Source organism: Schistocerca cancellata, chromosome 9 (assembly GCF_023864275.1).
Source record: "Schistocerca cancellata isolate TAMUIC-IGC-003103 chromosome 9, iqSchCanc2.1, whole genome shotgun sequence".
In the NCBI taxonomy this organism is placed as follows: domain Eukaryota; kingdom Metazoa; phylum Arthropoda; class Insecta; order Orthoptera; family Acrididae; genus Schistocerca; species Schistocerca cancellata.
Genome location: NC_064634.1, coordinates 112,078,764 through 112,094,713, shown reverse-complemented (window position 1 = coordinate 112,094,713; position 15,950 = coordinate 112,078,764). Strand labels below are relative to the sequence as shown.

Sequence of the window (15,950 nt, the reverse complement as noted above, 5' to 3'; positions counted from 1 at the left end):
TCATCTTACAAGAACAACTTTCACAACAAGTCATGAAGGCAAAATCCTTACTAACAGGTAGCTTACTGGCCCTTGCACACTTTAGCAGCATATCGTGTACTTTTCCACACTCATACATACACCATAACTATAAGTTATGTGTATGTATATGTGTATAAGTTTGTAAACTACGCAGTACTAAATAATGAACGGTACTTGTTCCAGATAACTGCCACTTACTTATTAGATCTCACAAGTCTATGGTAAAACAGAATGTGTACCAAGTTTTCATAAAAAAAAGTGAATATTACCTGAAGTTTGCTGTGCTTCTTGCCGAGAATCATACACATTTGGATATATCTCTCGTCGCTGTGTACTCGGTTTCATTAGTACAGGTACAGCTTTCACTTCAAGAGCTGCTACCCTGAAAAGGATGTTTACATACAAGTGTGTGTAATGTTTTTGTATTCAAAGACACAGCAAAAGAAATTAATACAAGGCTTGTCCACAAAGTAAGTACCATTTCTATTTCTACCCGCCGCAGCATTAAGATCGCAGTTCCGAGAAATGCGCGGCAGTTACTCTGACTCAAGGAGAAGACATGTAACGCCCATTTTCAGATTGCTGTTGCTGATGTGTGCTTTGCATTGCTTCTTTATAATGTCAGCCTTAATTGAAAATGCCGCCGTGTGGCACAATTTCTTAATGGTCTCGTAGTAACCATGTGCATTGATTGTTTGGCCTCGGGGTAAGAAATCAATCAGCAAAATGCCTTTTCTGTCCCAAAAAATGGTGCACATGACTTTTCGAGGTGTCAAGATTTGCTTAGGCTTGACCTTTGTTGGGGATGAAGTGTGCTTCCATTCCACTGATTGCCGTTTTGTTTCAGGAGTGTTGTACAATACCGAAGTTTCATCCCCCGGGACTACCCGAGAAAGAAAAATCATCATCTCCTCCTTTGTAGTGTGTCAAAAACTGAAGTGCACTGCCCATCCATTGTTTTTTGTGTTGTTCAGTAAGAATTTTGGGTACCCAATGTGAATGGAATGGACAGTGTCTTGAAAGGAGGATATAAGATGAACATCAACAAAAGCAAAACGAGGATAATGGAATGTAGTCGAATTAAGTCGGGTGATGCTGAGGGAACTAGATTAGGAAATGAGACACTTAAAGTAGTAAAGGAGTTTTGCTATTTGTGGAGCAAAATAACTGATGATGGTCGAAGTAGAGAGGATATAAAATGTAGACTGGCAATGGCAAGGAAAGCGTTTCTGAAGAAGAGAAATTTGTTAACATCGAGTATAGATTTAAGAGTCAGGAAGTCGTTTCTGAAAGTATTTGTATGGAGTGTAGCCATGTATGGAAGTGAAACATGGACAATAAATAGTTTGGACAAGAAGAGAATAGAAGCTTTCGAAATGTGGTGCTACAGAAGAATGCTGAAGATTAGATGGGTAGATCACATAACTAATGAGGAAGTATTGAATAGGATTGGGGAGAAGAGAAGTTTGTGGCACAACTTGACCAGAAGAAGGGATCAGTTAGTAGGACATGTTCTGAGGCATCAAGGGATCACCAATTTAGCATTGGAGGGCAGCGTGGAGGGTAAAAATCGTAGAGGGAGACCGAGAGATGAATACACTAAGCAGATTCAGAAGGATGTAGGTTGCATTAGGTACTGGGAGATGAAGCAGCTTGCACAGGACAGAGTAGCTTGGAGAGCTGCATCAAACCAGTCTCAGGACTGAAGACCACAACAACAACAATGTGAGCAAAGTTTTCGAAATTTCAGTTTTTCAGTAACAATTTCATGAAATAGTGATCGTGAGATTTGCGGAACTTCCATAGCAAGAGCACTAAGTGTAAACTTTTACGGTTGTGCTTAATCTTGTCTTCAATTGTGTGAACCAGTTCATCAGTAACCACAGATGGGCATCCACTTCACTCTTCATCGTGCACTTGGTCATGTCCTTCATTGAATAGTCTGACCCATCTTCTAACCATTGAATCACTCATAGCATTCTGTCCATAAACCTTGCAGATTTACCGATGAATTTCCTTTGGTTTAACTTTCTTTGCATTTAGAAAACAAATCACAGATCCGATTTCACACGTGGCAGCATTTTCAATTATGGCTGACATTATAAAGAAGCACTACAAAGCACACATCGGTAGCAGCGATCTGAAAATGGCGTACATTTCTTCTCCTTGAGTGAGAATAACTGCCGCGCATGCTCGGAACTGCAATCGTAACGCTGCCGTGGATAGAAATAGAAACTGAACTTACTTTGTGGACGACCCTCGTACTAACAATGCTCGCATAAGAAGAAGATAGTGCATGTTTTGGCTGCAGTACGTGGAAGAAGTTTATTGTGTGTGTGTGTGTGTGGGGGGGGGGGGGGGGGGACAAAACCAAAAGAGTGTTATTTTTGTGTGGCATCTTGGAATATGCAAGACCTTCTGTTTATAAGAAAAAGTTAATCACCCACCTGTGAGAGTGTAGGGCACTGAAAATCCTCATGAAATTGTGACACACAAATGAGAATCGCAAAGGTTAATGTTATCTTGATGTTACAGTTGTGGTTGTAGTTGTTTCCACAACTGACTACTGAGTTGCTGAGTCAAGATAATTTCATCTTTCAACCAGATGGGGCATCCTATCATTAGAGAACTGATGTCCATTGCTACATGAATAATGAGCTTCTGTGTAATTGGATTGGGAGTAGTGGTGAAGGTGATTTGGCTCTGTTCCCCTGCCCCCTACTTCCCAACTCCCCAAGGCTGCCTCATCTAATGCCTTGGGGATACATTAAGGACCCCGTGTTTACATGCCCCCACTGCCAAGAACATTGGAATGGCCCAAATGCATCATCATTGCTGTGATGATCACTGACAGGCTGCTGCTACATAAGCCGTGGAACAAACTTGACTGCTGCTTCAACATGTGTCGTATGACCACAGGAGCACATGTGGAAATTTGCAGAGTGCAAAATGCAAACTTGGAGAATTACGGTTTTAGTCAGGCATACATGATATCTGTACATGTACTACTTTGGAGGAATAGAACTTTGAAAATTAGTGAGTCATTTATAGTAGCCCTGTATAGAAACCTGGGAATGATGGAGAAAAGCTAACAAAATTATAAAGAACTATTAATTTTACACAGCAAAACAGAAAGGGCATATAGCATAATGGTATCTTTAAGAAAACAGCAAAAACTAACTGTTAAGTAACTACTTGGAAAGATCTTTATACACTGCAAAGTTACTTTCATACATTTCAGAATTAGTCCCATGGATGTGTGTTTGCATCATCAGCATATAACAATGAAAGTCTCTCATCAATAACCTATTTTTTAAAATGTATTTATTCCTTCATTGTCTTTTTGGATTCCATCAAACAGGAGAATGTTCAAAGATGTGGAATGAGTCAAGGCAAGTATTAACAAAACAAAGAAACTTAATCCATACACTGCATTAACAACAGATTACTGCTGTACTGCTTACTGTTATTTGTGCCGATACCAACTAAAAGTCACAAAGTAAGTTAGAAGGGAAATCACAACCTCAAAAAAAGCTGCAGCTTTCTTAGTTATATTAAACAGCTGCTGTTTATCTTCTATTGGCAGCTTAATAAAAAAATTTATGTTTACTTGATTAAATTGGAATTCTTCAAAAAAAACAGTTACCAACATATATAAACACTGAGTACTGTTTTCACTACTTAATTACTCTTCCCGGTAAGTGTAACATCTTCAATATTGATCAAGATGAAAGTTTTGCATTTGAAAAGAGCAATTTTTTATTCAGCACATTGCTCACTGAATTGCGTCTGGAAGTTGAGGTCCAGAAGAAGTTTCCTCAAGACCCCTTCAAGTATTGCAAACAGTAACAGCTTCAGCAAGAAAACAATCGTGGATTCCTCGACTTGAGAGCAACTCTGTTTGGCCTATCCCTTCGGAAATTCTCCCATCTGGCCACGAACAGGATTGGATTGCTTTGAGGTCCTTTTACCACCTTCATTCCGGAGTTGGAAATACCCTCCAGAAATGCACTTCCCTGTGGATACCACCACCTGTGACTGTGGAGAACTGCTGCATCTAGCACAAAAGAAGGTGATCTGCTTGCAACAACAGGTGCAACGGAAGTTGCAAGATTTTGGTGGGGAGTAGTGTAGTTTGATAATTCTTAGTTTCACTCATTTCTAATGGTAGTTACCATGTGTTGTAATTGTTTTCTGACTCGTATAAATAAACAGTACATCACTGGTACTTGTAATGCAGCTTTATAGTGAACACTGCTAAGTGCGATATAGCCAACAGAACCTCCCAGTTCTCAGCTCTACATATACTCAGACAATTTGTGAAATGACAGGGTGTATACATGGACAAGTAAAAAAAATTCCCGGATTTCCCGGTTGAAAATACACTTTCTCCCGGGCGAAAATACACTTTTTCAATGTTAAAAGACAGTATACTTTTCCTCGGCACTGTAAAACTTATCAATCCTTAGAATGTTTATGGTTTCTTACACAGACATAGAATCTGCCGACACTTTAGAAAACAAAACACAGGGGAAACAAAACATGTTTTGGAAAGATCTTTGATGTGCGGCAACATGTACGCTGCATTTCTTCGTTTTACGGAGGTATAAATTCGAATTCCTCCAAACACTGCATGTTACTTTCCGAAGCAATGAAATCAAGATTGCGACGCGCTTTTGTAAGTCAGTCATACACGTAGTGTACTCAACCAGTAGCAAGGTCACTCTTAAGCAGCACAAGTTAATGGTTTAAATTAATATACATAGTTTTGCTAGAAGAAAAACAAAGCTTTCACAAATAATATTTGTCTCTAAGATTAGTAAGCTGCAAGAGAAGCAAAGCCTCCACATATAATGCCGATCATTTCGCTCATGATACACTTTAAGATACATCACACAAATGTGCCAGTAAAATTTTTAATAAGGACGTGTAAATGTCTGATCTTCTGGGCTCGAAATTCTTCTAGATGGTCGTCCTCAAAGAGTTGATTTTTAAATGAGAGTCAAACGCTCTGTTATTTCAGAAATTCATCGTACATTCTCGCACATAGTTCATCTTGTGTAAAAGGAAATTTACTTTGAAAGTAACACTTTTCAAATCACCATTCGCAATATTTTCCCGTGACCTGTTAGAAATTGGTTCGTTTCAGGCGTTGCCGGAGCGCGCCAGATAACAGGCGTCACTGCCCCTGCACAGCTATGACGACGCAGGAAGCCCGCATGTTCGTACGTGCAAAATAAATAAAAGATCTTGCATTATGTCATAAAAGAAACAGGACATCAAAGGATGCTTCAGGAGCATCGGAATTTCGTGAACAATACTAAAATGCATAATTCGGCTTAAAGCGCACAATCGTATGTCTGGATTTGGATGTAAATTTTCTTGAGTACCAGCACTGTATTACCTCATGTTTGGTTCTTTATTATGGCATAATGCCATGCGAGCTAGAAGATGGAAAATGTGCACTTGAAATGCAGCGAACAGTTGAAACTAGCCAACAGTATGAAATTAAACACTTCGTTTCAAATAAATTGACTGCCTCAGCGCAAAATATTATTAATAAAAGCCAAATCTCTTTAGCAAACTGACAAAAATAACTTCATTGTTCTGCAAGGTGATTAATGCTTGACTGTCAGAAAGGTGGAAATAAAAACTGAAGCTAACAACATACTGTAGCCTTCCGCAATTATGCGAACATATTTTAATTCATTTGGTAGCTCCTGGCTACAGAAATCCGTTTTGTTTTCATTTAATGTGAGAGCAATAAACAAAGAGAAAACAGAAAAATCACTAAACGTAAGCACGTGGAGACTACCCACCTCCCCACTACAACTCAGACTGCTCTGTGCATCAGCTCTGGATCTACGATATTTCCAAACCAAAGCAATCTAGATAGTGGTGCCCAGCCACACATCTGTAGCCAGAAGAGGGAGAAGGTACTACTCATAGGCGACTCAACTGCGCATGCCCAAGAGCCCGCCCGCAACTGCTCAAACGAATCAAATGTAAACAGTTGTCATGTCACGCTCGTTGGAGGCAATTTGTTGTTAGGAAGCACTGCATATTCTTCCTAAAGCCTTTGACACACTTTGGTTGGCAGACGCTTGTACGAGCACTGTGTTTTGTTGTTGTATATGGCGCATTTCCTTTGCGACTTAAAGTTTCATTTTCGTTGTTTTTCTTCTCTCGTTCATGTTTTTTTGCTGCAGCATTATTCTGCAGAAGCGGGATACAGTAATATTCTTCGTTAGAGAATTGGTTCTTAACAGTCAAAATCACAAAAATTTAACTGCTAACTAAAACAAGGAAAAGTTCCCGGAATTCTAAAAAATTCCCGGGTTTTTCCCGGTTTTCTCCCAGACGAAAAAGTTCCCGGGTTTTTCCCGGTTCTCCCGGGTCGTATACACCCTGAATGAGAGGATATTGAGGTACGTTTTTAACTTTCTTTTGAATTTCTTGTCTTATGTTACATGAAAGCTTTTCAAATACATTTACATCAAAGTATAAACTCCATTCTGACCCCTAGCTAACGATGCAAGGTGACACACAAATTATTTTCTGTGCCTTGTACTGTGATTGCGTAGTTCAGCTGAAAATGATTTTCGTTGTCCGCAACAAAAACCACTCAGGAGTAAACATATTGTAAAGTGTTTATAGCTTCCAATATCCTTAAAAAGGTTTCTGCATTATGTAAGATTTCCTACTTTACACAATATTCTTACTGTTTATTTACTTTAGGTCTCTGTCCCAGAAGATAATTCCATAAGACAACAGCATAGAATAAGTCACTTTATTTGAAGAGACTCTGTTATTTTACATGTCAGCTATATTTCGAGTATATTTTAATGAAGCTGGCTGGTGTGTGTGTGTGTGTGTGTGTGTGTGTGTGTGTGTGTGATGGGGGAGGGTTAAAGCAGTACATGGCGATTAAGTCTTGATTACAGTTAAGCAGAGGTGAAAAGACTAGGGTAAAGAACTGGATCAGAACAGTTGTCATCATTCTCAATGCCATCGACACCAAGAATGATTCAGTTCCCATTTTGGATCTTTCTTTTTTATGTATCTAAGAGTGTAACAGTGATTACAGACAAGATGACAACTAGAGAATAGTTACCTTTTTGCTCTCAGATCGACAGGATCAAATTCACTATCACTATCGTCATCATCAGCTCCCCTGTGCTTATGTAAACGTTTTTCATCTTTTCGGACCTGTTTCAGCAACTGTATTTCTTTTTCTGTCTGTACTGTTACGTTGCAGCCATATGCTGGCCTCCTTACCTCTGATATAGATGCTGCAAAGATTTAAGTAAACTTAATGCAATACATGAAACATTTTATATGAACAACAACAAAGCTTTCAAACAATATAAAAAACTGTGGTACTAAATAACTGGATAGATAAAAAATCTACTCACCAAGTAGCAGCACTAGCAAACACATATAAAAGTTATGGAAATGTGCAAGTTTTTGGATCCAGTGGCTCCTTTTGGCAGAAGGGTTGAAGGGAAACAAAGAGGGATGCAAAAAAGGACTGGTGAGGTATGGGAAATGGGGAGACCTACAGAAAAGTAACCCCCCAAATGTGATGAAAAGGAATGAATGATTTTCTTTGTGATAATAAATAACTGTTGTAGATAATTAAAAAAAATAAATAAATAAAATAAAAAATAATGAAAGAACTTACTACCACTCTATACATATCAATACACAGCAAGGTTACTAGGGTATATAATGATCTAAAACTACAGCTGTTACTATAATTTATACACCCAAAGCACCTAAAAACAGCATGTACATATCTTGCATTACGTTAAAGGTTAACTTTTCAAAGTTGTATATGGAAAGAATCTTTAAGTGAGACTGTTATTGCGTAAAAAAGAGCTCATAGACAGTTGAGGGTGGATACACTGATTCCTGTCAGATCACTGAAATTGAGCACTGCCAAGTCTGGCCGGTACTTGGATGGGTGACCATCCGGGGATGCCATAGTTTTCACTTTGCCTTTAGAGCAGAGAGGGCAGGAGGGGTGAATAAAGTTCCTGATCACAAATCTTTGCGCCAATGTTCTGGATTAAATTTTAAGCCAGAACTTGCAGTATGGCCCTCATAAAAGTTAGCTGCAGGAAATTTGGAATTAATGTAGACCATTTTTATGCTTTAAATTTTCTTGTTTGCTTTCCACAGTACACAAAACTTCTGTATGAAAATTTACACATAACACGGTAAGAACATGAGGTGACACAAAGTGTTACCTAAATGTTGAGGCTGCAGTATATACTCATCAGGGTAAGATTTGTGCAAGTCCTTACCAGCTGGAGGTGCAGTCTGTTTTCTCTCTTCGGCCAGTAAGTCACCATTCAAAATATTGGTCCTGTGCTGGAGCAGTGCTTCTATCAGCTCAAAGCTGTCGAAGCCCAGTAGGTCAAAAAGCTACGAAACAAATTACAAATTATTAGTTCTTTGTAGGGAGAGGGTTGGTGGGGTGGGGGTGGGGGGAGGGAGGGAGGTAGGAGGGGAGAGAGAGAGAGAGAGAGAGAGAGAGAATTATTGCATTTCTGAGGAATAAATCAAGACTGTGTGTGTGAATAACACTGCTTAAGTAGTTGGAGTGGTGTGGGAGTAGGAAGTACCCATTTACAATCCCAATCAGCCATGTCTCCATAGAGCACACAAGTACAGGGCTTCTACGTGATAACTTTGCTATTCACAATAAAGTGCCTGGCAGAGGGTTATTAAATCTCCTTCAAGCTGTCACAATGAAAAACGCATTTGTTTTAATGATTGACACTCCAATTCACGTATCATGTCTGTGGCACTATCCCTAGTTTGCGATAATATGAAACGAGCTGCCCTTCTTCGTACTTTGCACAGCAATACTCCAGAATAGGGTGGACAATCGTGGAGTAAGCAGTCTCTTTAGTAGACCTATTGCACAGTCTTCTAAGTGTTCTGCCAATGAATCGCAGTCTTTGGTTTGCTCTACCCACAACATTATCTATGTAACCATTCCAGTTTAGGTTATTTGTCATTGTAATCCCTAAGTATTTAGTTGAATTTACAGCCTTCAGATTTGTGTGACTTATCATGTAATCGAAATTTAGCAAATTTCTTTTAGTACTCATGTGAATAACTTCACACTTTTCTTTATTTAGGGTCAATTGCCACTTTTTGCACCATACAGATATCTAATCTAAATCATTTTGCAATTTTTTTTGGTCATCTGATGACTTTACAAGATGGTAAATGACAGCATCATCTGCAAACAATCTAACACGGCTATTCAGATTGTCTTCTATGTCGTTAATATAGATCAGGAACAATAGAGGACCTATAACACTTCCTTAGGGAATGCTAGATATCACTGTCCATCTATTATGACGAACTGTGACCTTTCTGACAGAAAATCACGAATCCAGTCACACAACTGAGGCGGTTTTTGATAGGCACACAGTTTAGTTAGAAGATGCTTATGAGAAATGGTGTCAAAAGCCTTCTGGAAATCTAAGTGTTCAAAGCTAGTCAAACTGCCAGTCTTCCAAATTTGGCTTTTAGTGCAGTGTGGAGCAGACACTGACTTACAAAAGGTTTCCAAGTGGGTCAACCTCTTCATAGTGGAAGATGTACACATAATGAATGACTACTGAAGGGGACATACAAGAACACCCTACCCAAAAGCAAAGTCCAATGGGTGAGTGGGTGAGAGGCATTATCAGTCATCAATTTATTTATTTACTTGACCTTCTGAAAATATCAATCATTTAGCCAGCCAAAAGGTACATGCATTAACCTAACACATTTTTATCAAACAGACTGAAATAACAGAAAACTGACAATACCATGAGTTTAATGAAGGGCCTCCTGGTCAGCTAATAAGACATAACTATATTGACTGAAACAACATGCAACAGATGTTGAGTGGTAAGTACAGCATGGAAGTGCAATTAAAAAAAGCTTTGAGGGTACAAAACAACAACATTAATAAGTAACAGTGATGGAAATGGTTGTATCAAAGTATCACAACAGCACAAATGGGAGACCTCTCAGGCTCCATTTCTGAACTGGCATCTGCGACACTGCAACAAGGTGTGTTTATGCTATGTGGGTACTCGAAGAATTGATAGTTCAGCTTCTGCAGTTGCACACTATATTTACCCAATTTCTTCAAACAACACACACACACACACACACACACACACACACACACACACACACACAAAGTATGGAATCTGATGCTAATACTGTTTGGGGATGTGAAAAGGCCATCACCTGCGGGCTACAAGGCACACTGTAAAATTGTGAATGGTCCAAATTCCTGTTGCACGAGATAAACTGGAACCTGCAATTTGTCAAAAACAATGGCAACTACAGTCTAGGAGATGCTAAATAACCTTCTTTTTAAGTAAGATACAATAGTTGATTCACTTATTCAAACATACATTCCTCTCAATCTTCAACAAATATTTTCCAATGAAAACTGAGTAGTATAGAACTAATGGTGTGCCAAAGAAATAAAGGAAAACGAATAGTACTGAAATGTCATACAGAAGGGAAAGAGAACTATGCAAAATGCTATGGCTAATCATAGCTGTGTAAGTGTACAAATATTTTGCAATCTCCATCCGACAACTTTCTATACCTAGAAGAAACAAACATGTTTTTTAAACAAAACATGCCTCCAAAAATTTATACTCCATGAGACATATGCATCACATGTCACTTCATACATGTCCTACTCTATGCAAAGTGTACAGTGTGTTGGGGAATAGTGTGTGAAAAGTTGAAACTGGAGTTGTGTCTGTAAGATGTAATTTGTAGCATGCTGCCCACAGAAGACATCATTTGAATCTCGGTCAGGTATACACACCAATTAAGTGCTAATGTCATTTGTTTACAGTTTAATGTTACTCACTAGGCACAAAACATGACCCTGGATGGAGCCACAGCTCTTTATCAACTGCAACTACTTTTCTTCTTTTTACAATGAAAAAATCTACAACTTGCGTAAGCGATTTATAAAACTATAATGCTATGAAAGTATAGGATGATCAATGAAATGTTTAGCTGAAAAAGCAGTATACCTCATTCTGAAGCTCCTCGTTGCTACGTGTAGACTTCAGCATCATTAAAATTGTGTCACACAGTTCCTGTGTCGAAAAGGCTGAGACAACCTTGCCTTCATACTTCTTTATCTGCTCTTCCAACCACGGCACACCGTACTGAAAAATTAACAGCAGTAAATATACAGCTCAGTCCCATAGAAAAGCTAAAATAATAATATTTAAGTTACCTCCTTGTGTTAGTAACTACAGCAATGACACTATCAGTAAACAAGAATTATAAAAGCAACAAGCACAAAGCAGACGAGATCTGACAACTGGTCCGTTAGAGAGGGACCTACTGTTTAATGTGGACTGCAAACCATGGTGTAGCATGACTTTTTCATACTGACAGATCATTGCCAGAGGTGAAAGAAGTGATGAGAGACAGAAAAAATTCTAGGACTGACTGAAGATTGAAGAAGCTAGTACGCAATGAGTGGCATGTTTGTTGACTTCAGATCAAAAATACTAAGTGTGTGAATTTAGTTTCGTGTCATGGATACAAAATTAGCATCCACACAGACAGTTCACAGTGATGAACACAGTTTTGTCTCTCTGTGTGTGTGTGTGTGTGTGTGTGTGTGTGGGGGGGGGGGGGGGGGGGGATAGATGCTATACTGTTGATTGACTATCTGGAAAATTGCAAAATAATGACTGGCTCTTATTTCAAAACATCATTAGACAGTTTGCATAGTGTGTTGAAGTAGATGCAATCAAGAGTAGTTTGGAAACAAGTGCATCCAAACAACGCATGTTGGTGCACAACCTCATGGAAAGATTTTTGCTGCTCTTTATACCTGCAAATCAGCTTCAAGGATAGGAATTCTTGTTGGGTAAAGGGGGTTATTTGTGTTGTAAATGAATATTATACATAATTGGATAAATATTTGTTTTGAGAGGGGATTAAGAAAGAAAAGAAGTAAAGGAAACACATCGAATCCAATGCAGTAATGTTAATACACATTATGGTTTCATAAATAACTCTTGATGATGATGATGATGATGAGGTCCTATACTCCGAGGAGCGTAGGGGACGATGCGGGAGAACCGCACCGCTGTACTAGGCAAGGTCCAAGCGAGGTAGTTTGCCACTGCCTTCCTCCGAACTTAATGGGGATGAATGATGATGAAGACAACACAACAACACCCAGTCATCTCGAGGCAGAGAAAATCCCTGACCCCGCCAGGAATCGAACCTGGGACCCCATCCGTGGGAAGCAAGAACACTAATGCAAGACCACTTTAGTTCAACTAAATATATTGCTAAACAAATTTTTATCAATAACTTTGTCCTTTTGAAATGCCAGACCCACCTCCTTAGTTACAATGTATTGTCAAAAAGGTAATGCTGAAGGCAACCTTATTTTCAGCACCACTTACTCCAATGTTTCAAATTACTTATGAACAAAAAACACGCAACACTGGTGTAGTATTCTACAGTATTTAATTGCTTTACAAACTGGTTTCCAGCTGTTATGCCTTCATCAGATAAGAAGACATTTGTGGCTTTGAAATTTTTGTGGGACCAAATATTTTAAAATAGTGCCTCTACAGAGTATCTAAGTTGGTTATTTTCAAGCTCGACGATGGTATAACAGCTGAAAACTGGTTTATAAAATAAAACAAACAATGGGAAATCTAGGATGGAATAATTACAATATTATGAAAGGGATAGACTGCCACTCACCATATAGCCATGTTGAGTTGCATATATGCACGCCAAAAATACTGTCAAACAAGTAAGCTTTCGACCAAAGGCCTTCTTCCGAATCAGACAAAACAACATACAAAAACACATGTGCGTGGGCAAAAACTAATGGAACACTCAATTAGAAATGCAATTTCAAGACACTTTATTACGTTAGAGTAATGGTCTCCAAGAAGATCCTCGAAAATAAATTCTGCAGTTTCTATCCTGAATTTTTTTTTTTTTTTTAAAAAAAGGTTGTATGCTGTTGATAAATGGTGGATATTGTCATTTTATTTAAAAGGCAGTGAATATGAAATCCGCGAGTTCACTAACATAGCCACATATAAAGCTCACCACTGAGATAGAGAAAAATGAACTACTTACTTATCTTGACATTTCAATAAAGATGGTGTGACCTGGCAACAATCCTGCAAGTCGTCTGAGCATCGTGTTGTTCCAACATTGGCCAAAATTGTACATCATATTAACTCTCCTGTCATTAATTACATGCACTCTTTTACCTCTTGTCCATTAAAGAATATATTATAAATGCCACCAGTTGGATTCTGTGACCCAGGAATTGTTTTGGCTTACTTAATGATAGCTCTGAAAATTTCAGCATTTTGTTGGGAGTGGCTGGATGGTGCTCTTTCCTCACAGTCTGACTGGGAATTTTGCTCTGTAACTGCCAGGAATTCAGCAAAGTTTCAATTTTTCTGTGGACCAGAGTGTACTACTACATCTTGACATTCTGTGATCAATTTCGTAGAGACACAAAAGTAATTTTGGATGACAAAGGTTTATCTGTGGCAGGGGAAAGTTTGGGCTTTGCAATGACACCCAAACATTTGCCAGTTTTTTTTTTTTTTTTTTTTTTAAGTTGCGTCAAGGACTGCATTTCAATGATTCTGTTATTTTAGTTGAGTTCTGATGTGGTCTCTCTCTTCACTGATATTACTCTTCTGGTTTGCTACGGTTCACTGAGGTTAGATTTGGTGTTAAATTAACAAACGTATTTTCACGTGTTGACTTCCACTTCCTTTTTATTTAATGACCAGTTCTATAAACAGACAGAGGGGTATGTGAGGGGGGAGCCCTTTGTTACCAATTATTTCCAATTTGTTTATGGAAGATTTTGAAGAACATGCCTTGGAGTCAGATGCATTAAACCTGCGTGTCGGCTCCCCCCCCCCCCCCCCTCCCCCCCACTTTTCAGATATGTAGATGCTACTTCTGTTGTTTAGGCTCATGGAAGTGAGAAATTAAACTCTTTTTAGAACATCTGAATTAAAATCACCAAACATTCCCTTACATTGAAGGCTGGAAAGGATGGCTGCCTTCCCTTCCTTGATGCATCGGTCAGGAGAAAGGTTGACAGTACATTGGGGAACCAACTCTCATTGATTTGTATCCAATGGCTGATATTTGTCACTACCTGACTGAACGTGAAGAGTATTGAGTGTCTGGGCTCATACTGCCCATGTCATCTCAGATACTGGAAGTTAGTCAGCTGAATTAGCTTCCTTGAAGTCACCTTTCGCCAAATTGGTTATAGCGAAAGACAGATAAGATATGCATTGCACTACTGACTAACCACGGAATGGGTGAGTAATGAAAATAATGAGGTGGAGAACGAAGGTTCAGTCCCATGTCCAGCCACCCTGATTTAGGTTTTCCTTGATTTCCCTAAATCGCTTCAGGCAAATGCTGGGATGGTTCCTTTGAAAGGGCATGGCCGACTTCCTTCCCAACCTTCCCTAATTCAATGAGACCAATGACCTCGCTATTTGGTCTATTCCACCAAATCAACCCAACCCACTCCTCAAATCCAACTTCCAACTTTGCGTCATGCAGGCAGCATTTCCAACAGGATTGGTAGTATTCTGTGGACAATGTGAAAAGTGGTTTTTGACCACCGTCAAACATTAGGAGCCTTTTAGGGTCTGCAGGGGATTATATCTGTTTGCATACTGCTTACCTTGAAGCTGTGACATGTCATACATTGGTCAGACTATCAGGACTGTGGAGGACCAGTGCACTGAGCATAAATGCCATACACACTTACAACAGCCGAGCAAATCTGCTATTCACAGAACAATGCTTTGTCACTGGCCATCCTATGGAATATAAGAATACAGAGATTCTGGCAGGTACATCAATTAAGGAGTAAAGTGTTATTAAGGAGATGGTTGCAATTAATTAGCAAATGATCATGTAAAAAGAGATTCAAAAAATGGTTCAAATGGTTCTGAGCACTATGGGACTTAACTGCTGTGGTCATCAGTCCCCTAGAACTTAGAACTAATTAAACCTAACTAACCTAAGGACATCACACACATCCATGACCGAGGCAGAATTCGAACCTGCGACCGTAGCGGTTGCGCGATTCCAGACTGTAGCGCCTAGAACCGCTCGGCCACTCCAGCCGGCAATGGAGATTAAAGTTTCTGCTTAAATGCTGTTTAGAATTCTACTCTCTCTCTCTCTCCCCCCTCTCCCCTAGGTCAAACAACTGAATGACAGAGTTAACGCTACTGCAAGCATTGGTAATTAATATCAATAGCTTCTGATGTTGGTCATCTCTGGTTGTGTAGTGTCACTACTGTTTCCAATGTCTATGGTGTGTGTGTGTGTGTGTGTGTGTGTGTGTGTGTGTGTGTGTGTGTGTGTGTGTGTGTGTTTGTTGTCTTTGTCAGGGTATATACGGGGACAAGGAAAAAAAATTCCCGGATTATTCCCGGATTTCTCCCGGATATCCCTTTTAAAAAATATGCTTTTTCCCGGGCGAAAATACACTTTTTCTGTGCTAAGTGACAGTAGGTTTTCCGTAGATTTTCCATCGGAACTGTAAAACTTATCAATCCTTTGAATGGTTAACGTTTTATACAATCGCATGGAACTTCCCGGAAAAAAAAAAAAGAAAAGACGGGGCAAAAAAGTTTTGGAAAGACCTTTGATTTGCAGCAACATATACGCTGCATATTTTCATATTACCAAAGTATAAATTAGAATTGCACCAAACACAGCGCTTAGTTTCCGGAGCGTTGAAACCGAGGTTGCAATGTCCTTTTGTAAGCGAGTCATATCTCAAGCCACTAGATCTTGTCAGCCGATGACAGCAGCTATTCAGAGCATAGGAC

At 39.2% G+C, this 15,950-nt stretch overlaps 1 protein-coding gene across 2 annotated transcripts in view; it reads right to left on the bottom strand.

Moving 5' to 3' along the window:
* Positions 1-15,950, bottom strand: part of LOC126101615 (activating signal cointegrator 1 complex subunit 3) — a 258,264-nt gene that overhangs the window by 206,837 nt on the left and 35,477 nt on the right. For both annotated transcript variants that reach the window (XM_049912297.1, XM_049912298.1), the window contains 4 exons: positions 11,100-11,237; positions 8,331-8,451; positions 7,136-7,313; positions 291-403 (listed from right to left, as the gene is read on the bottom strand). In XM_049912297.1, the coding sequence (XP_049768254.1) occupies positions 291-403; positions 7,136-7,313; positions 8,331-8,451; positions 11,100-11,237 (550 nt within the window). The remainder of the gene's footprint in view (positions 1-290; positions 404-7,135; positions 7,314-8,330; positions 8,452-11,099; positions 11,238-15,950) is intronic.